Source organism: Dermacentor andersoni, chromosome 6, assembly GCF_023375885.2.
Source record: "Dermacentor andersoni chromosome 6, qqDerAnde1_hic_scaffold, whole genome shotgun sequence".
NCBI classification, from domain to species: Eukaryota; Metazoa; Arthropoda; class Arachnida; order Ixodida; family Ixodidae; genus Dermacentor; species Dermacentor andersoni.
The window spans coordinates 34,811,677-34,838,103 of NC_092819.1; the positions used below are offsets into that span (position 1 = coordinate 34,811,677).

The 26,427-nt window shown below is 46.6% G+C and overlaps 1 protein-coding gene and 1 non-coding gene across 6 annotated transcripts in view; one reads left to right on the top strand and one right to left on the bottom strand.

The window, feature by feature from the left end:
- Positions 1–26,427, bottom strand: part of LOC126521861 (uncharacterized) — an 84,227-nt gene that overhangs the window by 12,813 nt on the left and 44,987 nt on the right. For 2 of the 5 annotated variants that reach the window (XM_055066132.2, XM_050170569.3), the window contains exons 2-12: positions 8,049–8,114; positions 6,509–6,603; positions 4,827–4,925; positions 3,796–3,880; positions 3,637–3,716; positions 3,330–3,413; positions 3,130–3,195; positions 1,945–2,002; positions 1,770–1,856; positions 1,542–1,618; positions 953–1,057 (exon numbers count right to left, since the gene is read on the bottom strand). In XM_055066132.2, the coding sequence (XP_054922107.2) occupies positions 953–1,057; positions 1,542–1,618; positions 1,770–1,856; positions 1,945–2,002; positions 3,130–3,195; positions 3,330–3,413; positions 3,637–3,716; positions 3,796–3,880; positions 4,827–4,925; positions 6,509–6,603; positions 8,049–8,114 (902 nt within the window). Of the gene's footprint in view, positions 1–952; positions 1,058–1,541; positions 1,619–1,769; positions 1,857–1,944; positions 2,003–3,129; positions 3,196–3,329; positions 3,414–3,636; positions 3,717–3,795; positions 3,881–4,826; positions 4,926–6,508; positions 6,604–8,048; positions 8,115–8,346; positions 8,367–24,397; positions 24,774–26,427 lie in introns of those variants that run through there. The other 3 variants (XM_055066131.2, XM_055066133.2, XM_055066134.2) reach the window with 3 other exon arrangements.
- Positions 23,016–23,089, top strand: TRNAI-AAU (transfer RNA isoleucine (anticodon AAU)). The gene has a single exon. It is a non-coding gene; the product is annotated as a tRNA-Ile (tRNA).

Genomic DNA, 26,427 nt, shown 5'->3' on the forward strand with positions numbered 1-26,427 from the left:
TAAGAGGGCAAGCAGAATTAAAATAGGAGTACCTTAACTATTTGAGTGTCGTAACAGTATTGTTGATTGAAACAAGCCCTTATGCACGCCTTATTGCAGACCTTGAGTATTAACTTAGCACTGACTCCTGCTAGTCACAATGTCACCCAGTTTCAAGAAGAAAGAACCCTCAAGCTGCCTCACTATATAACAAGGAGTTCCAGCTATTTGGTACTTCCATGCACAGATGACAAGTGATGCATTTTATTGTTGGCTCTTTTCTACAACTTCTGCTATTCAAATGCTTGACCATCTGATATGCACAAGTGCAGGATGCAAATGTGGCTCTTGAGTAATGCCAAAATTCAGTAATTCTTAATGAACTTCATTAAGGGTGATAGTGGAAATGAATTCATGAAACTGAATAAGTGCGAAAAAGTCATGAGATTTTGCTGTAGGCCTTCCACTTCCTCACATACCATCACGCAAGAAGAATGTTCAATGAAGAGAAGAATTTGAGGCACTGGTGAAAGCTTTAAGGTGAATGAATACAAGTAAACTTTCAGGAAAGTAATTTGTTAGGCGGAGTCAAGCATGATATTATAAATAAGCCTGCCAATCGTGCACCAAGCTCAGTCACTTATTACTACTGCAAAATTTGTATTCGAACCACAGAAAAAAAAAAAGAAGATTGTCAAGTGGCACGCAGAAACTCCTCATAGGCCCAGCTCTCAAATGGCAATTCTGCTGGCACATGCACCTAAACAAATGCTCCCACTTTACTCCTCCCACAAAAGAGACGAAAAGGGTAACTACGGGAGTGCAGTACACTGAAGCTTCCAAGCACTCGACACTCAAATGGTTAGTAGTTCGCTGCCTGACACAGAAGAGGAACCCTTCCATCCACCTCCTGCCACAAAAGGGGAGATTAGGGGAAGTCAAAGCGAGGTAACAGAGGGACGAGAGCACTTACTGGGTTGTGGAATCGCTAATGGCATCAGCCAGGGGATCGAACCCTTCAGGGGGTGCCTCTATCACATCCTCGTACACATTGAAACTGCTCAGGGCATGGACCACTCTACAAGGAAAATAGAAGGGGTCAAAAATATGGGGCAGATGGTCAGCCAAATAGGGCAGTTTGCCAGCCCACTCGAAAGACCTTGCACAACAACCTACTCCTGCAAGCATACAGGAATAGGCGATGAGCCAAACCATTCTTTCAACCATGGTTCTTAAACAACAGTGACTTGTCATCCAGAAGGAAACTGCAACAGCTACACAAGGTCGCTTGATTCAAGGAATAAGCTTGGAATGTTGTGGTGAAAATAAGTGCATCCCCACTACCCGCAACACATCCATTTTGTAAGGGTACATTAATCTTCAAAACAGCACATAACACCGCGGTGCCAGCGCCAACAGCTCGGACAAAGAGCCATTTGTAAAAAAAGTTTATCTCTCTCAATGGCACACACTAGTGACATTAAAGGAAACTAAAAAAAATTGGCGATGATTCTGTCAGCACGGAATTTTTCCACAGCAAAGTACCCAGGACCAGGACCTACCTTCTCGGGTTGTGAACTTCTATTGAGAATTTTTTGTCCCGAAAATAAAGGTTCTCCAGAAGTTTCCACTGAAAGAACTGTGAAAAAGAAAATGAAAGTGCAGGTGTATAGAAACCAGCAAACACAGGCACAAAGAGATGCCGAAGGCACTGCAAAATAAATAAATAAATAAATAAATATAATTAAATTGTAGAAATCAAAATTTGCGATAGTACTGCTACAACTTACCCTTCTTGGCGTCTTCTTGTCATTATAGTCATATTGACTGACCCCTTTATAGCTGAGACCAACCCACCAAGGAATGCCTCCTTTGTCCTATGCCACAAATGGGAAACAGGGGTTGCCATGAGTGGCCGCTTCCAAAAGCCAACAGCCATAAAGAGAGAGAAGTTGCAAAACTTACTTTAACTTCATAAAAATGAATACCATATGTCGGCAGGTTTTCTACAAGGTTCATGTATCTGGAAAGCAACTCACAATTAGTAACCACACTAACGTTCAGAAATAAACTAAAGTTAGGAGATTTCTAGGCAACCTAACTTTTATAAGAATCTCTCTCTTTTAGTTTACAGAAGTTCACTAGCACCAAGTCCAGCAGACTTGTATACAAAAATTTCAAATGTAGTCAAATATCTGAAGCAGCCTGGTGAAAAATTTACTGTTCGTAACAAGGGCTTCCTCCCTGCAGTTTTTTTTTTTGTCTTCCTAAAATATGCATAGCAGCATGTAGTACTGCGAAGAAAACTTGCTTTCAAAATTTTATGATGTTATGACATGTGGACTATGCATTATGTAACATCAATTTAAATTATTTCTACAGCGCAGAATGTGTGAAAACAATGTAGAAGTTTAGCTTAATGATTTAAATATGAAAATGTACTAAGATTATGGAGGATATCCCCATCAACAAACCATGCTAACAATTTCTGAAACAACCAATAATTTCAGTCACCTCTACAGCAATATCCATTAAATAGATGCTTGCCTGCAGAGTTTAGTACCTCCCTTCCTGGAAGCATCAAATGCACTCTTCCTCAAAGGCCAATCACAACAATATTGCAGTTTGGCTAAATTGGTTATAAATGAGTAGCATATACTACTAACAAAGCAACCTTGGCAAAGCTACAAAGCTGGTTATTGGCATTTTTTAACAGCCTTTAAATAGCCCTGTAGCAGAAGACATGGGCGCTTGGCGGTTAGAAGATGACAGACATACCGTAATATGGCCTATGAAATTTTCAACGCGCCCCTAGCACTACCGGAGCACAGAGGTCATGCCCAGATGCTGCGCCGTCTCTCAAAATTCTCGGATCTCTCACCTCCAACAAGCAGTAATGGTGGTAGTACTTTCATAAGTTTTCATATCAAAAATGTCCATTTTCCTAGCTTTTCACCTTGCATCCACTTGCATTTCAAGCTCGGCTTACTACATGGACGAAATTTTTTTTGCAGTTCATCTTTAACAGCACGGACTACACACCTAATGGGAAATTTCACTGGGTGAACAGAATCCCCTTTTGAGCACTTATATGTGCTCGTGTTCGCTATGTGGAATGCCCCATAGGGTATCACAGTAAAAGTAACTCACGCAATAATGGCTGAACCCCTTGAGCGTCCTGCCAGTTCCTGATAATGTTCGATGACTTTGCCTTCACTGAAAGGCAAGACACAGAAAAAACGTGAAACAGCAGTGCAACATCACCTACCACACAGTTATAAATAAATAATGTGCAGATTGCAGACCAATCTACTTTCGTGCGTGCAAAACAGTTCTGCTTGGAATCTTACCAGTAGGAGATGGACGGGTGTGCTTTGAGTGCACTGGTAGGAAGAACAGGAAGCTTCTTGAGATGTGTTTTTGTGGTTTGATCACTGCAACATTCGCGCGCACGGGGTAACAATATTAGGGTTGCGTCGATGTAACCAAGTTCAGATCACAAGTTTCACTTCACACTACCAGAAAACTTAATATAAGACAAAAACAAAGGAGGGAAAGGAAAGCACTCAGTTCTTTGTCAAAACAGACATTAAAATTGTAGCAAGCATTAAAATTTTAAAAAGGGGGGGAGGGGGAGCAACCACAACAAGTACTTACTCAACATAGTTCCCATATGTTGCTTGAAGGACTAGAGCAGCAAGCTGAAACACTGTTTCGGAATCCGCTTCCAATGCACCCTGATAAGAAAGACACCTCTTAGGGGTTGCACAAGGCTTAAAACTAGTGATTAAAGAAAGCCTATGTTATGGAACTTGCCTTGGCAATGAGCGATTTGCACTGAAGATAAAATGCTTCTACAGTGGCGCTATCTTTCAGCAAAGAAATGCTTTCCACATAGTACCTAAAAAATGAAAACGTAAAATGGAGATGTTTCTTTTTTTACAGTTCAAATTGCAGTATTCTAACAGAGCACAAATAAAACTGACCTATTCTTTATACATACTAGCACCCAGAGATTATGAACCACAACACAGAATCTCTCAATGCATGACAACTACCTAATTGAGAAGCCACATTTCTTTGAAACATGGTTTCACATGAAACTTTCAAAACATAAATAACCAACTAATACCCCAATCCGACTGACATAATTTAGCATCATTTTGGAGTGAGTGCACTTCGCTTCTTGGAGTGCCTTGGACTTGATGCCCTGCAGCTAGACAGCAAAAACTGCAAAACAGTGTCATTCAGGAGTGATGGCAGTAATGATTGGCTACTACAAAACGCACCTGAAATGATCATTAATATTTGGAATACAGAAATTAATGCTGTTCTTTTATTGTGAAAAGCACACCTTCACGGCAACACATCATACACACTGTTGTGAACCTGAGCAATTTTCTAATATTTTTCAAGAAAGGTAAAGACATGATTAACAGTGGCCACTAGAACTGAGCAATGACAGTTGTTTTTGATTAAAAGAAGGGCAGCTGAAATATTACTCATGCAAGAATATTGTTCCGTGGTGTCACTACCCTTTTCGAGTGGCCCTTGCGCACGACTCTCGTTCAAAGGAACGCAAAATTTGCCCGTCTGACAGATGTCTGACAGCTGCAGGTCTGCCACAAAATAGATGCACGACAGTTGTCAGACACATAAAATTGGTTACTACTGTATGGATTGGATGTGAAAGTTCACTAGAGCATGGCCTTAGAAGGCAGTCACAACTTTTGTGCTTGTGCTATTCACCATAATATGCCAAGGCGACGCTACATTAAGCTGGCAAGTTTAGACCTATCCGTGAACAGGCCATTAAAGAAATGACTGATATCAATGCTCATGCTTACTTGACCAGAAAGTAGAGCACCAAGGAACCCTGAGATGACTTCTTGGGCAGGTCATGCTCAAGAACCCGCTTGTCGAGCTGCAGCCAATGGTAATGGCCCCTGAAACACAAGGACCACCTCATAAGCAACAAAAAGCCACAGGCCTGCATGGCACACGTAGCACAGTCACAGTGTAACCTGGAGAGCAGCTACTTAGGAGCTCCATTTTCAGCACCACGCACTACAGGTCTTTGAGGCGTTTTCACAAGAACGATGTGAACTGCCCGCCCGACGTCGACGGCAAGCTGTGGCTTGTCCTCCACAATCTTCTTTTCTTTCCTCAAGACTTCTCTATCTACATTGCACTGCTACCTATACAACGGTTACATGGCGTGCCACCTGGTGTAATAATATGCAACTGCAATGCAAAGGGCGCACGTATAGACGCTACGCAATGAGTCTCGCATTGCAAGGCAAATGGTACGATAAGATGCTAACAATGATGATGATTTATTGGCATCCCCTTTGAAATGCGGTGGTTGCATAGTCACCTAGCCAGCTAGATTTAGTCAGGTACACAACGCATATCTTTTCTAGCGTTCATGTAAACATCTCTTTAAACTTCTTTTCCTTCCTCAAACCTTCTTTGACTGCCTTGTATCGCTACATGTGCATCTGCTAGACGGCGTTCTACCTGGTGTAATAATATACAAGTGCAATGCAAAACATGCACATATTGACCACATGCAGTGCACATGTCACATTGCATGTCTCCTCACGCGCTAGGACGTGTTTATAGGGCATTTTTCTGCTGCATGCTAGCAAGCGCTGGTGTGGCTAGGTGGTAGAGTATCCGACTCCCACACAGCACGCCCAGGTTCGATCCCGGTGGGAACCGGGCCTCTTTCTTTCTCATTCCCGGCAATAACTGCTACGGACACCAGACAACGGCGGCGTACACTATCGCCACTCGAAATGGCTGTTCGAATGAGCCCATAACAGCTCACGCTGTAGGAGAGATACTGCAAGTGCTAGGACTATGGTCTATGCAGATTACACAGGCACTATTGCTCAATGTAAATTTCTGTTGACCCTGACATTATTATAATTGCTGCTCTCCTTCATTTAGTTCATTCAGAAGCTAATTAGCAGACTTTTTTTAATTAGTTGAACATGTGTTTCAATCTCTCGTGCAAGTAGTGCCCACCTCTCTGAATAATCCAGCTCAAGGACTAGCATTATGTCAACTTTAGAGGCTCGATTGTGCAACATTTGGACGACAAACACAGAGGAGAAGTGTGTCGTCCAAATGTTGCGCAATCGAGCCTCTAATATGCAATACCAACATGTCCAGTCCTCAACCTTGGAAAATTATGTCAGCTGCAACAGGCAATTTGTTCCAATTCAGGAAAACTTAAAAATGAGCACCCCTCATATGTATATTGTGGGCACATAAAACCAACATGTGAAAACAGAAGACAGAAAAATCCAAGGACGGTGTTTTAGATACCACGTACTTCAGTGCACTTGACTAGAACTTCAACATGTCATATGCCATTCTTAGCCGACAACAAATGAATAAATTTCTAAAAATATATTCTGTGCTGTATACTTCTGCGTGGGTTGCTGTGTTCACATTTCATTTGTCCACAACTGTACACAATGGTAAAGAAAACTAATTCAGACAACTTGAAACTACTAACGTTTCATCGAGAAATGCCAGGCCAAAGTACTCCTTCTCCTTGAGGTTGAAGTGGGAGGCCACCATATCAAGGAGGTCGCAGGCATACAGCCTTGGCTGCGAGCAGAAAGTAAAAATGAACATGAAAGTAGCAACACAAAATAACGCTATGACAGGGTCAAGAGGAGGATCATCTTTCTCCGCATCATAAACAAACACAGCCAAAAATGTGTCTACATAATCATGAAAAGAAACCTATGTAGAATGTGGTTGAAAACACCACCAACTTGAAACTGAAATGGACCTTGTACCCCCTTCACCAATGTCAAAAGAGAAACATCTTAAGAGTAATATAGGTATAAAAGGACACAGGCTCTTATAAATAGTCCTTAAGACACAACTGCCAGCTCATACTTTCTGTTGGCTAACAGGCAAAACAAAATGGTGTGATATAAACATAGATAAGGACACCTGTTGTCAGTTTCCTAATGCACTTTCAGTAACAGCATTATTTAGCTTCCACCTAGTCTCTACTACTGCAATATATTACTTTTGTTACAATAAAAATGATCTGTACGCTATCAAAAAGAACTGAGGCAATAAACAGAAAAATAAAAGAAGACTGCAAATAAGAATGCTGTCTATACTCAAACGACAGCCAGATGCAGCATGTCCTAGATATAATTCAAACTTTATTAACTTTTAATTATGGTACAATCAATTGTCTCTTCTGTAGTAGAGATTTTCTACAGTTAGTTGCCAATATTAAAAAAAACTCATAAGCTCAGCTTTATTACAAACCAGTTCAGAAACCAAGCAAGAAAAAGAAAAATAAGAATGTACACATCTAATTTCAGCAGTTTTTTGAATATCACGTTTACTGTTTTCCCAAATGCAATTAACCTGACATTCAGTTGTAGTTGTGGCTATTTTACAATACGCTATCACACGTCACTGTCACTTGTCAGCAAAATATACAAGCACATTATTTTGCTAACGACAGATAAAGAAAATGAAAGCACGAACTGGTGCACCAACTGCAGATGGCTCGGCCATATTTATTCCAGCGCAGCTGAGCAACAATAAACATACCCCCCATCCCAAGATCCATTGCTACGTAAGAATCTAAATGGTGCCAAGCTTGTCTGAGTTAGCAATAGCAGAAGCGGATGACACCAGCACAGCCTCATTGCCTGTAGCTGTTAGCCATCTGCATAACGAGGACAAAGGTCATGTATGATGCATGTCTAGAGAAGGATGCCAATGAGAGGCTTGAACAAAGTACGACACATGTAAGAAGTACAACACACCTGGAAATATGTGTCAAGAAAGAAGTGCAACACATACGTAAATACATTTAGGGCTCCTATACCCCCAGTGTCACAGTGGCACATACACATTTGGGGTGATTGGCCAAGAATGGACACATACCGAGTGGCACATACCGAGTGACGCATACCGAGTGACGCATACAGAGGAAACAAAAAATGCAATACCCTAGAGAAGAGGCAAATAAAGCTTTGCTTTTAAAGAGAATGGCATGCATGGCACACGCATGGCACCTGAATGAGGATGTCGAGGCGACGCTCATCCAGGAGGACCACTTGACTTCGCCGCCCATCGCTCATCTGCAGGGAGAAAAAGAAGAAATGCAACAGCAAGTGAGACACGTTGACATATTGCTTTGTGATGTCACATGGAAAAGCAAGGATGACCCATCTATGCACGACACAACAGAACCAAAATGTACATACAAGAGATCCGATTGCAGAAGTATCTGGAACTGACTGGTCTAACCACTTCAATTTTTTTTCCTTAAGATTTCACTATTTCAATTAAACATAATTGATTTCTCCTAACCTTTGTTTGGCTTCACAGTGTCCATTTCCTTCATATGGCTGTAACTACACTACTGTCACATTCCCATCTGTAAGCAATTAAAAGCCAATGGTGACCCATAAAAGTCAAGTGCAACTGTAGGGGGATTGAACTAAGCACAGTTCAAATAGGCAGTTGTGATTTTCTTTGATGTGATTCTCATCAAGAAAATTAATGTCGCCTAGGAATGTCGCCTAGGAAAGCTATTTGAAGATGCTGATCATACCCTTGTGCACAGTTGACAAACTGCTGCTTTAATGTGCCTATACAGTAATTCATGTTTTCCAGGCCTCAGAATCTGCATGCCTTTGACATTCGACAGTATCAGCAGTGCACATATTAAAAGTGGAATTTTTCATTTTCGTCTCATACGTTTGAATTTCTGGAAATATTGGTGTTATTTTAAGAGAGAAGAATTGGGGTGATATCAGGGTTTTCATTTGGTGGCCCAAAGTTTAAGATTTTCCTTTTAACTTTCACAAATGAGTAACACAGGCAATGGTCTCTTTCAGGACACAAATCTTTGTTTGTTTAAACAACCGAAATCACTGACAGGAACATATACTGACAAAGAGAGCTGTTCGCAAGTTAGGTGACGAATTTATACAGATCCTTACTGGAAGGAATTAAACTTTCAAAAGAAACCACAAGAACAGAAACAACAAACAAACATTCTTGGCGATCCCTTGTTTACTTTTTTTCACTGCATTTTTTTGCAAAGGAAAAACCCAAGCACAAATAGCAATGCACACAAGCATGCTTCTAAAGCAGTGTGATGCCTTAGCTTATATTATAAGCCCTTGGCGCCGTGATGCAGTGTGCCGCTGCTCCGGCTCCCGCTGCGTGGAGTATAGCACTTTTGTCGGCGCCTGTACATTATCGTGTGCATTTCGAGCATTTCTCTGCCGACCCCAGAGCTGTCCGGCCTTTCCTCCTTGTCCTGCTTTACTGGTTCATGCTATATGCCTTCGAAACAAATTTCACTATATATGAACTACCAACTGGCCCAACCTGCCACCATTCAGTGAATGTATATTACTTGGCAAAATATCCTCTGAACATAGCAGCTACCATTGGTCAGTCATGCATTCGCTTCCTGGCACATCACTGCCGTTTACATGTGTGCGATTTGCGGAAACTGCGATGCAATGCGCCATTGATATATTCATGTAAATTAACAGGGCTGCTAAAAAGGGAAACAAGCTTTCGTTCACTCAAGGCAGGCAAGGGGTGAATATATATATATATATTTCTTTATTTATTTATTTATTTATTTACAATACCTCAGCATATATTAAGAATACATGCTGGTTTCTGCTTGAGTGTTGAGGGAAGAGGAGGAATATATCATATTCATATATGACTATCAGTACGATATACCAAGCAAGCCTATATATCTTGGCTTGAACGTGTGGCTTACACAAGTCAGGCACTGTTCAACGGTTTTGCAACACACAATTCACACGGGACGTATACAAAGTACAGGTCCATGAAGACCGTACTGCAGCATATTATGAGTGGTGGGAGTTAAAGGGCCACAGTTAACTTGCAGGGTTAACACAGTTAACAGGCAACATAACTGCCTTGCCTTTGGTTTCGAGGCCCGTTTTATACAGTTTCAGGGCCACTGCACACAAAACATTCCCCATCCCACTGTCAGAAAATCCGCTGGTCTGGTTCCTGCCCACAAAGGAAGTAGCTCGAACAGTTTTGTATCACTTAAACCAGCAAGAAACCGTTGTACGTTGGAACATAAACCAAACGGAGCGACTTATTTACGTTCCCCTTCCCCTCCCCACCTACTCGTACACTCGAAAGTTGGCTCGTATCAGCGAAGAAGCGACGGCGCGACACAAGACACCAAGCAGGCGTTCGGTTTGCGAGAAGCCATTGCATAGACGAAGGTCGCAGGGACGCCCGAGACAAACCTGAAGACGTCTTGCGACGGACATGCGCACGCGCCATCTCGGAAGCGAAGCCGCGACGTCGCTCAAACTCACGCGATACTTGGACGAGTCTTCGAACAGGCTCAGCGTGGAACCGTAAACGGATCGCATCGAGGGCCACCGTCTCATCGTGTCCGTCGGTCGGCGGGCGCTCGCGTGCACCCGGTAGGAGGGGGTTCGCGGTGCGGTTGACGTGCAGTCGCCAAGTTGCGACGCCGTGCTCCGTAGAATGCGGAGTGAGAAGAGAAACGTCGCGAAGTGGATCGCGGCGGGGGAAAGAACATATACATAAAAAATTACTGCGCGCTACGCATACAGTTCGCACGCGGAAACGCAAGCGCCCGCGTCCGCCGGAAGCGCGCGCTTCCGCCACCCCCCGGCTTGACACTTCCCGTCAAGCGACGAAGGGGGCGAGACGAAATGCGAAACGAAGGAAAACAAAAACACCCGAAGCGCACGGGTCCACTACGCAGCGCCTTTCTTTTAATTATCTTGCCTTCGACCACTTTCTTCCCCTCGCTTTTGATTAGCGAAGTCGAAACATCGCGCCGAGCTTTCACTTTCCGCACATATGTTACCAGTGGACTGTCGATCGCAGCTGGCACCGAAAGGGGTGACTCGATGATGATGATGATGTGTGGCCTTTAGTGGCGCAAGGGCCAGGTGCGCAATGGAGCGACATGCATGGCTTACGACATGAAGTGACGGAGCAATAAATCGATGCTGCGCGCGCCGTGCAGGCGACAGAAGTAGACAGAAGTTTGTATTTCTTTGTTACAGAAAGAGGAAACAAGAGCTAAAGGCCATATGGCCTGACAGGGGCTCTTGCTCCTAAGCGTGTTCGGCTTACATGATAATTCAATGTACCAAAAAAAGCAAATATAACGCAAGAACTGGCAAGTACGATGTAGAAAATACAAATAAACACGATAGTTTGTGCATTATACAATGACTATGTGAAAAGACATGTTATGCTTCATTTTTTGTTTGTGCATTCACATTACAGCGCAGATTAAAGCATACATATTAGTGCATAAAAAGAATGGTAGTGCGATAGCGTTTTATGTATAAGTAATTTGATAATGTATGAGAAGCTTTTTATACATTGCTTAAGATGAGGTGCATAAAAATCAATCTTTTGCTCAACAATGTTTAGTAGCTTTGGTATTTGATGGTTTATATCCGGACGTTTATATCCTGAAGTTCTCGTGCTTTGCTCAGCGATTCGCAAGCCGAAACTGCCTCTGCCATCGCATCTTCCTCCTCGCAGTCTTCTTCTTCGGGAAGAACACTGTAAACAATTTCCAGTCCTGACAGTTCAGCACAGGTAACCAGCTCACTGTCACACTGCACACAGCCGCCGCTGGAGGGGCGATTTGAAGGGGAGAGGGGGGCATCGGCTACGTCAGCGCTGCAGAGCGCAAAACTTTGTCGAACTGATTTCAGATATGAGCCCGGGTCCACCGATCACGTTCGCTCAGCTGAAACATTCGCTATTCAGAAATTCGTTTAATTGAAATATTTTTGCACTGAATGCACAGAAAAACTGCCGGGGATTTTCTAAAAGTTCGTTATTCCGAAATATTCGTTACACCGACGTTCGTACAACTGAAGAGTTTACTGTAACTAGCAGCGCATGAAAGACGCCCGGATTCATTGAGCGCAACTTCTATGTCCCAGTTTTACCACAAATATTAAACTTGAAGCTTAAAGTACACCAGTCCGCTCAAGAACCTGATTATACCATCACAAATCTGAAAGCCTCACAAGGCGCATGTAATAAACAATATTGAATCTCTTCGAAACACAAATGCCCGTCTCATAGAAAAAACAAGAAAAAGAAACTCGAACGTCTGGCATAACTGCAATAAAAACATCCCTGAAGTTTTCTCTGCAATCGCGCATAGTGCTATCACTTCTGTCTCTTTTTCACGATGTCTATCACAGCGCTTCCCAATTATCAGCACTTAGCTGCCCATTTCACGTCCGAATCATCAAGTCAAAATAGAACCTTCCTTTGACCGAAATAGCCCGTTATTAAATATTCCCCTCTCGTCCTTGCGTTATCAGCACGACATAACATTCCCGACAGGAAAGTAGCGGGCGCGGCGTTTTCAAGAAAGGAAACGCAAGCAAGGCAGATGACGATTATCGTTGTGTGGCAGAGATACACCCCAAAGGGTGTAACTTTGCCTACTCTAAAAACAGTTGCACCCTTTGGGGTGTATGTTTGTCACACAACGGTAATCGTCATCTGTTTTGCCCGCATTTCCTTTCGTTAACGCTGCGAGCCCGGTACTTCCAAGTCACGAACGGCATGCGCGTTATCTGCATGACAGAGCATTCTCGACAGGAAAGTAACGAGCACAGCGTTTTCAAGAGAGGAAATGCGGGCAAGACAGATGACGATTATCGTTGTGTGGCAAATATACACTCCGAAGGGTGCAGCAGTTATTAGAGTGTAGAAACCAAGTGCCAGGAGACATTGTCCGCATCACCGACCATGACGCGTTCACTCACAAATTAAAGGGGTCATCCTGCGGTGTAAACGTCTACTTATACATGTCTTATTACACATCGATTTGCGTCGCTATCTGTATTTCTGAATATAGCTTGCATTATTTATAGCGCTCACGCATTGCGTATTTTTGTTACAGTTATAAATGTCCAGCATAGCTAGCTGGCTCAGTTTTGCGTTTTCTCTATTTACTTCGTGCATATTGTGTTTTAATGGTTTATTTACGTTCAGTGTTACATACGTTTATATACCATACCGTGACAATACCCTTTGTTTCTGCATACTTAGCTTTTCGTATTGATTGCGCATATGTAAACTCCTCTCCCGCCCCTTCCCCCTTTTCCTTATGTACACGCCACCGGGCCCGATGCGCGCGATGCTGTACCAGTGAAGTACCGCGGTAGGCCGTCCACCCATTGCTGATTTCTGGGTTATTATTGTGTATTAGGGAGCCTACATACGCGGTCCGCATGTAGGCTCTCTATTGCGTATCCGTAGCCAACGCCACTCACGGCTACAGCGGCTGTCGTCTGCAACACTAAAAAAAAAAAAAAAAGTTCTCGCTCATAAACATCTACTGCGCTGTAAAAGAAAAGCGCGGCGTCTCTTCTCTAGCGCGAAAGTGGCAACAAAAAGCGCACGCGCCAAGGCACTCGTTTCCTCAACCACATCCAAAATTGCTCGCGGGGGACACGTGAAGCAGGAAGGGATGGAGGGGGTGGGGTGGAGGGAGGGGGGTGACGACAACGCGGGCGTTATTTCCGACCCGTGGAGACGCACGTTTTTAACCCGCTCCACGACACGTCTTTCCCAAACATCCTCGGGCGAGCTCTAAACCCCCCCCCCCCCCGCGGGGGCCACGAGCGCTTCGTGGTAAGTCGACGTTCAAGGTTACGCAAGCGTGCTCTTTTGTGTCGTTTCATTTGCCGACTTTGCCAAGAAGGCTCCTGCGAAGGCCCGAAACGGCCCGCAGGCCAGCGCTGAACTTGCGGGCTCCCCCAAAGTACGGACTTCTATAAATCATAACGCGCTATGAACTTACAGTTCTTGTTTAATACGACTACTAGTCACTCAAGAATAACATACACATCGTTTTCGCACCGGTTATGGTTCATCAGACACGCTAACGCCGTCAAAATAAGGGTAATGCAGTCTAGCAGTGCGATATGAGTCCTGCACAATTAGTAGGAACTCACAATACATTACCAGCCCTGCTGGTACGTAATTCAACACCCACAAGCTGACGAGACAGACACAGAGCCGCACTGGGATTTAAACGCCGCCGAGATTAATATGCAGAAGGTCGCGAAATGCAAGAGGAGGCTAGAGGATTGGCGGAGAAGGTTGAATGGATAGATCCCATGACGATACAAAATACATTCAGGTCACACGAGTTTCCTTGTCACCATCCCTGGTGACAAGGACATTTGATATATATATATGTGTGTGTGTGTGTGTGTTTGTGAAACTTAAATATATATGCCAGTATCTATCTATCTATCTATCTATCTATCTATCTATCTATCTATCTATCTATCTATCTATCTATCTATCTATCTATCTATCTATCTATCTATCTATCTATCTATCTATCTATCTATCTATCTATCTATCTATCTATCTATCTATCTATCTATCTATCTATCTATCTATCTATCTATCTATCTATCTATCTATCTATCTATCTATCTATCTATCTATCTATCTATCTATCTATCTATCTATCTATCTATCTATCTATCTATCTATCTATCTATCTATCTATCTATCTATCTATCTATCTATCTATCTATCTATCTATCTATCTATCTATCTATCTATCTATCTATCTATCTATCTATCTATCTATCTATCTATCTATCTATCTATCTATCTATCTATCTATCTATCTATCTATCTATCTATCTATCTATCTATCTATCTATCTATCTATCTATCTATCTATCTATCTATCTATCTATCTATCTATCTATCTATCTATCTATCTATCTATCTATCTATCTATCTATCTATCTATCTATCTATCTATCTATCTATCTATCTATCTATCTATCTATCTATCTATCTATCTATCTATCTATCTATCTATCTATCTATCTATCTATCTATCTATCTATCTATACTCGCGTGTAGCCTGACGGTGTTCCGTTATCCTAAGCGTATTTTTCGTTTAGCCCATTTCACGTCTCGCCGTTTTCCCGCGGACGGAGCTAAGCCTGCATTTCTTAACATCTGCGCTTCTCGCTCGTACCACTGTTTCAGCCCCGCAGACGGCACGCAAGGGGGACAGCGGGGGCGAGGCATTTCAGCCAGCGGCCACAGTTCGCTGGCGAAGTCAACGGACTTTTTTTTCTCGCTTCGCACAGGAGACGCGCTTCGTATAATTGGGCGAGCTCGTTGGCCTGACGCGCGAGTCGCGGCTGTCGCAAGAGCAACACCTGCTGCTGCTGCTATGCAGCTCCCGCGGCGGCGGCGGCAACGGACACCGCGGCGCCTTTGTTTCTTGCGCAGACATCCAGGACGAAAACGGTGGAGACGCGCGAGCGGGGGCGAGCTGCACGCGCCTCTGCAGGTGAGCGCGCGGAGAGAGACACCGTAATTTTCCGACCGCGTAGTCCGCAATGTTCGATTCTTACAAAAATAAAGACTTTTTTTCTTCTTTTTTTTAGAAGCTACCATTGCCCTATTATGCGTTTATCCATTTCACGAAATTTGCTTCGCGCGAATCAGTGTGAAACTTCGGGCTTAGCCAAAAACGCAGAACAACGAGCTCGCATGCATCAACGTCGCCGAAAAAAAGAGAAAAAGAACCGAAAGACAAAGAAATGTAATGCGTGAGCTCAGCTACTTCACAGAAAAGGATTGAAATGAATAATAGTGTGAAACTGTTCCATAAGACACACACACACACACACACACACACAGAGAGAGAGAGAGAGAGAGAGCAGTCACACTGCGAACAGCTTTTCCGCTACCCTCTGTGACAAAGGGAGATGCGAAAAGCAAGCTCGTTTGCATACAGACTGATCCGATTTGTCGCTTAATAACGAGTGTGCTCCGTCCCTGTTGTATAGTTGATGTTGTTATTCAAAGCAGGCGGACAGGAACGCGGTTAACGTGGCAGTATATATTCACCAATAGACAGAGCGGAGAGAGATTCCTTTTTGATTGTCTGTTTTAAGCAAGCCGGCGCTACCAAACGTGGATGATGCCATAGAGATACTTTTATTTTTCTTCTTTGTCTCGTGCTCAGCCTCGCGTGACGTCGAAACGCAGTCAAGACAGCTGAATCCCGAAACACACATCCCACGAAAGACCACATAGTGTGGTATTTCGTGTATTGTGCGTCCATTCTTGTCGTCGTGTCGTTTTACACTCTCGTGACGTGACAGATGATTCCTCTGCAGCGGGTCTTGTGGCTGTCAAAGCGACACGGCACAGCAGCGCGCGTCTTCGGTCACGTTGCGAGCGAAGACCGTTTCACACGGTGCTGTTTTGCTTGCGATTTGAGCAGGTGCGGCAAATGTGTCGACACGAAGTCGCGGGTTCGAATCCCAGCCGCGATGGCCGCATTTAGATGGGGGCCATATGCAAAAAGAACGCTCGTGTACTTAACATTTGGGGGCGCGTTAAAGAACCCAATGTGGTCAAAATTATTCACGACCCCTCCGCTACGGCGCGTTTCTCACAGTGTTGATTTGGGACGTTAAACCCGATGAATGAATGAATGAATGAAATTTGTCGTCAGCCCCTTCGCGCGTCCGAATTTTCGGTATTCGGAAGTGCTGGCCTTCGCTCCGAAATCGCTAGCACACCGCTAGGCACAACGCAAATGAAAAAACAAGACTTTTTTTTTTTTTTTTACAAAAATAGTTTCCCGTTTGTTTTACTTCGTTAGCACTGCTGTTTCCAATGAAATAGCATCAGCTAACGAAAAATTCCGTTTTCCGCTATGTGCTCGGAAATGCAAATATCGGCGCCGCCGCGATCGGTGCATGTGAAACGGGAATTTGCGAACTCCTCATGTACGGATATCTCAGCGCCGAAATATGCTAAAAAAAAAAATAAAAGAAAACATCGGTGAAAAAAGCATCGCTAGATGTGAAACCATATGATGCGAATAGGCGCACAATACAAGCGTAATGCGTATAGGTGCTAATGCATGAGCATGGTGCATCGATCGATAAACCATCTACATCAATCTCCGGGAAAACCACAACGATCATTGTCATGATAACTTATTTAGAGCCTTGCGGTGTGCCGGTTGGAGGCCGAAACCAATGCGTCAGAGCGCAGCGCAATAAATACAATACGTCAGATAATATAAACGGTATTCTTTAAACATTATATACGTACTCGAGCGGCTTATCAGCTCTGCACGTGCAAGAAGCTGTAGGCATGATTACTATATAGCTAAAGATACGTACAAGCAGCATCACCAGCGAATGTACATACAGCACGGCACAGAATAAAGCGACAAAATATGCAAAATATGCACGTCGGGAAAATGAGCTACGGCTAGAAAACAAAAAAGAAGCTGCGCGGCAGCTCGAACTGCATCTCCAAGGTCGTTTGCCAGGAAAGCGCCTCAGGTCTCGCTGTCCAATTGTGCGTGTGCGTGCGTGTCGTGGACAAAACACGGATGCCCCAAACGAGCCGAGAAAAGCGCATTGTTCTCGGACAGCAATATGCGCCATGGACAGAACTACACGCGAACAACGTTTCACCAACCGAGATAGCGTACTCTGTCGACTAAGCTGTTTGTTATACATCTGTTCAACGCACTAACCACGCCGAAGTCTTGAAGTGTGAGGGGCATAACGAACAGAAGGCGCTATAGTACACGGAGGTTTTAGAAAGCGCGGGGGCAACGCCTTGCGGTATTAGGAGTTGCGTGCAGTTAAAAGACGTCGAGACAATACTCCTTTGCTCTCACTCTATGCTCCTCCTTCTCGCCTTTATAACGTCACGTGTCTCGCTGCGACGTTTCAACGGTCAACTTTTCCTTTCTGAAATCTGTTTCCTCTCTGCAAGCTGAACGGCCACAGCTCCGGCTAGCTATGCGAATGCAGTAGCTTGCACAACAACACGGAACGCCGTCCCCATCACGGATGTCGGCAACCCAAGGCGACCCAAGCCACAATTTGCTTGCGGCACGCGCGTTCGGCGAGCGCACAGCGATCGTTGGTGCAGCTCGCGCTCGCTGCCGAGCGACTCACCGTGGAAACCCGAACCGCGGACTTCCGCAGTTTGGCGTCACCGGCCGGAAACGCAACGGCACGGGCCTCTGTCGTCATATTTCAGCCTCCCCCGTGCACTGCGCCATAGCCACTGCATACGCATCACACGGGGCATTTTTCAGCCGCTACCGAGACGACGATCCCCTTTTGAGGTTCTCAATATGCATCGAGCTCGAGTTTCTGCTACCCACTGTCTTTCCCAGAGTCTTCACAGCTCCGTCGTCAGGGCGGTTGTGTGACAGGCGTCAGCCAACGGCGAACGACTTTTAGTATAAATACCCGTTTAGCACATTCCACCTCGGAGACCACGTTCACAAATCACTTTGTGCCGTCTGAGTGGTTCGTAAGATCAGGCGCTGCAGCTGTAACATGTAGCAACCATTGTGTACTGGAGAAGGCGGCCGGCCACTGACTAACACTTTTTACGTACGAAAAGTCCTGTGATTTCCGCTCCAGGAATTTTAACTGGGCAGGCAATTTCAGGTAACTGACCGAAATTCAGCGGACGCTAGCGTACGAATGCAGTGTGGGTTCCACGCTTGCGCAGTGCGCCGCTGGTGTCTACGTATTCGACGGTACCCATGTACGCAAGTCGAGTGCTTCCACTTGTTATAAAACTAGCTAACGGTATTCGCCCTCGCAGCCTGAGCCAGAACTTCCTCCAGCTACGGTAGCACTGCGTGTAACTATACAATGAGAATGACATCCCGTCCGGATGTTTGCACCAAAAGAAAACTTACCTCGCGGACTCGAGCTACGTTTATCATATATATATATATATATATATATATATATATATATATATATATATATATATATATATATATATATATATATATATATATACTACACCCGGTTCGCTGAGAATCGCGTTGGAGGGCTCGCACACACCCGTAACAGCTATACGAGCGATTTCGGCGGGTGACGCAACGACCCTGACTAGTGGCATCAGAACAGAACGCAAGACGAGAGGCGTTATCTGATGACCCCGTTCACGACTGGATACGTACTGCGAGCCTTAAATACAGGCCGGCAGATTGACACAAAATATAGTCATTACCCCACGAGCCAATGCACGTCGTTTTTCTCCGCCGCCAATCAATGATAAACCGCACTTTACATACACGACTCAGAGAAACATGACCGCAGAAGCATGTTGTGCTAAGATATTGCACCATTAGCGAGCATAAATAAGCGCACTTAGCCGGATCGAAACGCAAGTCGCGAAGGTCGCTGACCTTCGACGACAGCCAGGGCAGTCGCGACGCGGGTATGCATGCACTGCCCGAGCTCGACAGCAACAATAACAAAAGACGCTACCAGAGCGTTCCACTTATCTCCCGCGGCATGTCACCGTGAAATACGAAGCGCACCGCAGGCAGGTCAATGTCCCAAGCACATGCAGACAACAACCACGTGACCGCGGGAAGGTAGCGCGCACTCTTGGCGAAACACGTTATCGCGCCAGCCAAGAGGAGGCCCACGACAGTGAGGAAAATAAACGCAAACCGGACTCCTGCAAGCCGGCGAAGCCCACCGCGCAAGCGCTCGTTACATGCAATGAAGCACTCGCACGATCTCCTTACGAGCTCGACATGTACGTGGATTCGCCTACGTAACGCGCACATGTTTCCGTGCTGCCTCTCGGAAATTCGGCGTAACTGCGTTCCACGCAACGCACAGCGGCAACCACATGGAGCGCACTTGAGACGTATTTTCGGCGCGACGCCGCGCGGTTTCGGCGCGCCAACAACTGCTGTGTTATACCGCGGGGGAAGAAAAAAAAGAATCATTTCGGCTTGGAGTATACACGAGCGCAATCATCAAGGCAACATGTAAAGCGAACGCTGCAACGCCGGACGACGGTCGCCACGCCGAAAATACGTCAGAAACCCGCTCCATGTGGTTGCCGCATTCTGCGAGATCCGCTGGTTGAGCAAAACCGGATGAGCTGATTGAGTACTACGTCACGCGAAGGCTGTTGTATTACCGAAAGTGAACGACCCAGACATGGAGGGAAAAATTTCAAAAAATAGGAGTGAGTGTCACGTGACAATCTTGAAGCCTATATAGTCATAAAACGTGCAACAGGAGCATGCTGGGAATTCTGCCATGAGCACGTGGTAGGCAAGCGGTGCGTTGTACACCCGGCCTCGGCGCACGTTTTTCTTTTTTTTTTTTTCCTCCGTGCACGCACACGTGTCGCTTTCGCCCGCGCAGGATCTATTGTTTTGCAAGTGCCTCTGCGGCGCGTGCGGCGCTTTTTGGCGACTGGTGTTGCGTAGTCTTGTGCACTGTTCGCCTCAGCATTCTGGTGCGGCGTATCGAGCAGGCAAAACGCAACCTGCGTTCAGCAGGTGCTTTGGAAATTGGATCGTACCTGAGCACTGTCGTACACGTTTCGTTTACTGCACGAGCAACACAACAAAATCGGAGGCTTCCAGTCAAAAACAGCTGGCTGAAGTTTGGCAAAACGAATATTTCGGTCGCAAACATAAGCATTGGGCGCATTCGCAAAGGAAACGAGCATGCTTCTCACCAGTGGAGGAAAAAAAAAAAAAAAACAGCGACTCATTGCGTGCGTACGAGGCCGCGGGTGCGTGTGAAGTATTCTATTCGCCCTTCCAGATGACGTTGGCATCACCCTTGAAAATGAAGGTAGGAAATTCTCGTCAAATCAGCAGGATCTATAAGCACGATGTGCGGCGTCTGGCAACGATCGATCGAAATCAATCCGCAACGCAGCTCCATGCACCTAGCTCGCCATGGCTGCATAGAAATACGACCGGCGCTACTAAAAGCTACCGAGAACCAGACAAGGTAAAAATCCCAGCATGCAACGCGCTGAACAGCCAGCGGGAAAGAAGAAACGAGGAAAGAGCGGCTTCGGAGGAGGTTGGCTTGTGGACGCTAAAAACCACACCCTCTGGCTAAACACGCTCCTTCCTAAGTTTTTTTTTTTCCTCCATGGTCCCATAATACGTCTCCTGCACCGCGCACGATGAAGCTAAAAATTAAATTAAATTATGGGGTTTTAGGTGCCAAAACCACTTCCCGATTATGAGGCACGCCGTAGTGGAGGACTCCGGAAATTTCGACCACCTGGGGTTCTTTAACGTGCACCTAAATCTAAGTACACGGGTGTTTTCGCATTTCGCCCCCATCGAAACGCGGTCGCCGTGACCGGGATTCGATCCCGCGACCTCGGCCTCAACAGCCCAACACCATAACCAGTGAGCAAGCACGGCGGGTACGCGCACGCTGAAGCTTACGGAGGCTATGGCGGCCACGTTACGAATCTCGTATGCTTTCGCTTGTTAGATATTGCCGCGCGGCGCATCGCCGGCGAGCATGGAACCAAGTAGCTTGAGCGGAACTGAGGGCAACACCAGTAAGCGTCACGGATAGATAACAAGGGCTTCGAACGAACGCGGAAACAATTACGACTAATAATGTAGCTCGAATCCAGCGACCCTACATGCGCGAAAGAAAACAACAGCACGGCAAGAGAATCTAGAGGCCGTTGTTAGCGTACTTGCCTAAACCTCTTTGAATGAAGCCGCCCCGCGATACGGAGGGAGGCAAACAAGCTCGTCAAAGGGGTGCCGAGATGTGCAAAGACGTCGTGCGACGCGGGCAAACGGACGTCGCTCAAGAGCCGTTTCGCCAGGAACTCGTTTCCTGCAGAAACGCGATACGAAAAGCCCCAACGTTTCAAAGACTCGCCGCTGATTCGTTACTTTACGAGTAGTACGTTGGAATCGCTTTTAACGAGCCCTGCAACACACCTGCTGCGAGCAGTAGAAAAGACATAAAGAAAGGCAGTGAGACTTTGAAAAGTGAAGGGGAAAAAATTAGTAAAAAAGTGAAAGCAAGCCGGAGTTTCGGTGGCTAACGTAGCCGCAGGCGAACTGTAAACTACGGCGACGTCGTTGGCGATGGGCTTCAAGACGTAACGCTGACGTCAGCGCCGCGAAACATTTCCATGCGATCAAGAAAAAAAAAAAAAAGAAGAAGAAGAGAAAAGAGATAGAGGATTTCGACAGTTTGGTGAAATTAAGCACCCACTGTTTCAACTGCTCTCTGAAATTTCTAGAAACGTTTCGGTTTCTTCTTGTCAGCGTTGTCACGTTTCATCGAGGCGCTTGATCTCTATGCAAAAGTTTTTATTAGCAAGGAATGACGTCGCCGCCAACATGCTGGCGAACCACTAGAGCTCAACTACAGTGTACTTGAACATTGCAGCTCAACGAAAAGCAGCGCGTTAATTAGGTCCGCGTCATTTCCGGCTGATCTCACGCAGCGTAGTGGAGAGTGCGAATACAGCCTGTTCCCAATACGGCATCCGCGACGTCATGTGTAGGAGATCACGCCTGTCCACGCGTTATGCGGCCGCGTTAAAACGTCGAAGGATCCCTGAAAGTATAACGGACAACGTAGTACACCACGTGAACAGTGCGAGTATCGATGTGCCAGGACGAAGCAGCGGTATTTCTAAGGCTAATTTCCTCCCCCTCTGAAAGAACTACGTGAAACCAATTTCGAGCAACAGAGAGCAGTCATGCGTGTAGTAGTTGCCCTAAAAGAAACTGCCTGCCATTTTCAGCCTCGATTCGATACGAAAGAATAACTCGCAAGCTTGACCCGCTGGTAGCCTCGTCCCATTTTGGGGCAAGATGCCGGAGAAAGGCGCATGGCATGACTTCAACGATAAGCTGTTCAGCACATCAAGAACGGCAATGAAATGAATGAGGCAGCGAGCGAGCCCTTGAGAAAGACATGACTTCACTCTCAGCTTTGTGAAAGAAGACGCACCAATTGTGCGCCAGAGAACTGTCCTCACTGCTACGCGAAGTACCATTTTCTTGAGGTCAATTCGCACCATTCGCTCGTAGCACGCGCGTACCGTCCAGATAGCTCCGATTTCCGAGCGCGCGTCTCTCGACTGGCCTGCTAGCTCAGTCGGTTAGAGCGTCGTGCTAATAACGCGAAGGTCGTAGGTTCGATCCCTGCGCAGGCCACAGCTTTTTTTATCTTTTTTTTTTGCCCATGTCATTCAACAGTTTTCACTCGTCACCAATGTCTATATCATCGCATGTCCAAACACGTATTTCTGCCGCTAGTACGCAGTTTATTAAGCAAGATACATTTTCTTTTTAAACTTTGTAGCAGAAACATTTACAAAAGTTGATTCTTGAAAGTTAAGAGAACTACAACTGCAAAAAAAAAAAAAACGAAAAGAGAGAGAATAATAGTAACACATGAATTAGTTTTACTGTTTTCGCCATATGGCTTAAAAGTTACAGCAGCAACCCTACGCTAAACTGTGGCGCCAGACTATATAAATATATACCGCGCAGCTGTTGCAGCTATTGCAGTTCTTTCCGTTACCTTTAGACATGAGAATGTGCACATTTGTAAAGGTTACCGCGACAACAGTGTACACGCATGTCAACATGGGCAATGCGTTTGACCAAAGCCTGAGCAATAGAACGCGAATCCGGCTTCAGAGATGAACGTAGACGAAACTGAAAGTTCTTTTTTTTTTTTAAGTCTGTTCCGTAGGCAAATACACACGAGCGACCCATGCATCGCGCAGCGCCTGAACAGATACCCAGGGTAAGCGACAAGGAGAGGGGAAAGGCAGGGGGGCGATCGCGCAATCCAAGTTTAGGTGGCAAGATAACCGAAGCATGCAAGCGGGGCGAGCAAACACGACGCTTTCGGTGGAGGCACTCGAGTTTCTCAGGGCGGGGGAGACGGGGCGAGAAACACCGCTACCGGGAGGCTTTCGCTGCTTCACCGAAGAGGCGGCAACCGACGAACGTTCGTCACGCTCGAGTTGGCTAGACCCCGCTTCGAGATTCACCCGCGCCTCGCCGGCTCAGCGCGCGCGCGCATTTGAGAAGCAGCTCACTCCGTCCGATTACGACGGTGACCTCCTAAATACACCGTCGCGGTTACGCGACTGTGGCAGCATCACGCGTTCCCACGAACTACGAGGGAAGAGTTCAGGCCAACAGGTGCGTGATCCGCGTGGCAACGTGTAGAACAGAATGCAAAAGAAGCTTCTCACGCGCGGAGTGCGAAGGAAGCGCGGCAAGATGGGGGGGGGGGGGGGGGGGGGGGGCATTTTCTTTGAAATGAAGGCACACATCCGCACACGCGTCCTTTCATCCACAACACGTCGGCAAGATGCGCCTGCTCAACGCCCAACGGGCGAACGAACGCAAACCAAACACGAACCAACGGTCAAAAACCATGCCGCGTGCGTGCGCTAGGAGGAGACGAAGTAGAGGGGGGAGAGCCCACGCTCTGATGTTATTCACCCGTAGCCGGCGCAGGAACCTCATGGTTGTAGAGGCGGCGGCGGCGGCAGCACCAACAGCCTCAGGAGGAGTGCTCGCGTGGTCGTCGCAACGACCGAGTCCAGCGTCGTCGCACGGGGAGCGGTCGTCGCAGTCTCGGACAGTCGTTGCGTCGGCGGCACTCCGGCGAGAGCCAACGCCATGGGTCCGTCCTCCCGTCGCTATCGGAAGGCGAGACGGCGTCGGCGGCTGGCGATAGCTGACGTAGTTTCCGGTCGCCCGCGTAGCACTGCACTGCTAAATCAAACACTCGGAGCAGAGCTGCTGCCGCAGATGCCGACGGCGCCGTCGACGGCTTGAGGAAGGCGCCCCTCCGCGCGCGTGCGGACACACCATACACACACACGCCGTCGCACCGCCGCGGATCGCCGAGCTCACAATACGCGCGACGATAACCTGCCTGTCGGTGGCCGGCGACGGTTACGCCGGCGAGGGCTGGGCCTGGTCCGACCTCCTTCTCCGCAAGTCGGCTCGCGTTCGAGCGAGAGAGAGCCGCGCGCAGATAGAATGGACGGGGAAAGAAGACCCGTACCACACCGTCCACGCACACAATCCGAGTCGGCGGCTGCCAGCACGCGCACGGCACCGCTGTTTACGTCGTTGCGCACGTTGCGTGTGACGCGAACGATGGCGCGGAAAAAGCAGGCGCGCGCAGAAGCGCGGTGTCGGACAGGCCTTGCGCCGTCGCTACCGCTGGGCCCGAAAGCGTGTGACTCAAGCGACGAGAAGTGCCGTCCGTCGCCCGAGCCAAGAAGGCGCCGTCGCTGCGTTGCAACCTCTTGAGTCATGTGTCCAGGTAAACGAAGACTTCAAGCGCTCGCTCCTGCTGGCACGCCGTTTGCCGCGGGCGCCGTCCCCCCCTCTTCTGAAGATCGTTGCGGCAGAAGCAACAAGTCGGTGAAGAGCGGCGGGAGAGAAAAGGGGGTGCGGGACGCATTTCGCTAAGCGCCGCCGACACGCGACGGCAAAACAGAGGGACCTGCATTTTTTCCACGGTAGCTCGCCCCAGTGCTGGGTTGACGTCGCCGTCTCGAACGGGTTGGCCGCTGGGTGCGGGAATTCCAGAGCGCGTTTTTCTATGCAGCCGTTCTTTCTTTCTTTCTTTCTTTCTTTCTTTCTTTCCCCTTGTGTGTATGCGTGCCGTTTCCATTGGTGCCTGGCACAATTTCATGCACTGGAGAACAACCTGTGAGCTGTCACGTTCCGGTTGCGAAGGCGCTGCGGGTGGTGTTCGATTAGATGTTCCGACTCTGCTACAGGTCGTTGGCTGCGGACAATAACCGCGGCGCGAATTATCCCGACGAGAGCGCGGGCGCGAGAAACATGTGAGATCACCAATGTTGACATTAAAACGGACCGAAATGTCAACGGCTCGCAGCGTCGAAATCACGTCAACGATTTCATTAAACATCGGAAGCAATTTCAAGAAAGATAATTTTGTTGTACCAGGAGAAAACGCGAGTACAAACACTTGCTTTTCATAGTTCGTGACATTCCTTTATTTTTAAATTTTGGCGCCAACACGTGGGGAAAAAGTGCTGGCTCTCCCGTAATCGAGAGTAGATGGAAGCACGAAATGGCTACCGGCAAAGCAGACTGATTGGAGTAATTACGATGATTACTCGCAACCATCTATCGAAAGAGGCGGCGCAAAACCCATGCCGCGGAACCCACGGACCGCTGGCGTTGAAAAGAGCACATGCAACCCTGTCTCAGCGCCAAAAGATGATAAATGTATGGTGCACTGTATCTGCCTTTTAGACGTCGTTATTGGAAATGACACAGCGTACAAGAAGTTACAGCTTGAGTAATATTGTGAACAAACATTAGGAAGAAATCAGAAGCAAAATTTTGTTGCAACTTGTTTGGGCAGTAACTAGCGTATGTAATGCGGTCCTGGACAAGGGGCTGGGGGCCAGAGACCGCATTTTATTAAGTTTTGATTTGTTGCCCGGATGTTCTCGTTTCGTTCTCGTCCCATTCTCGTATTG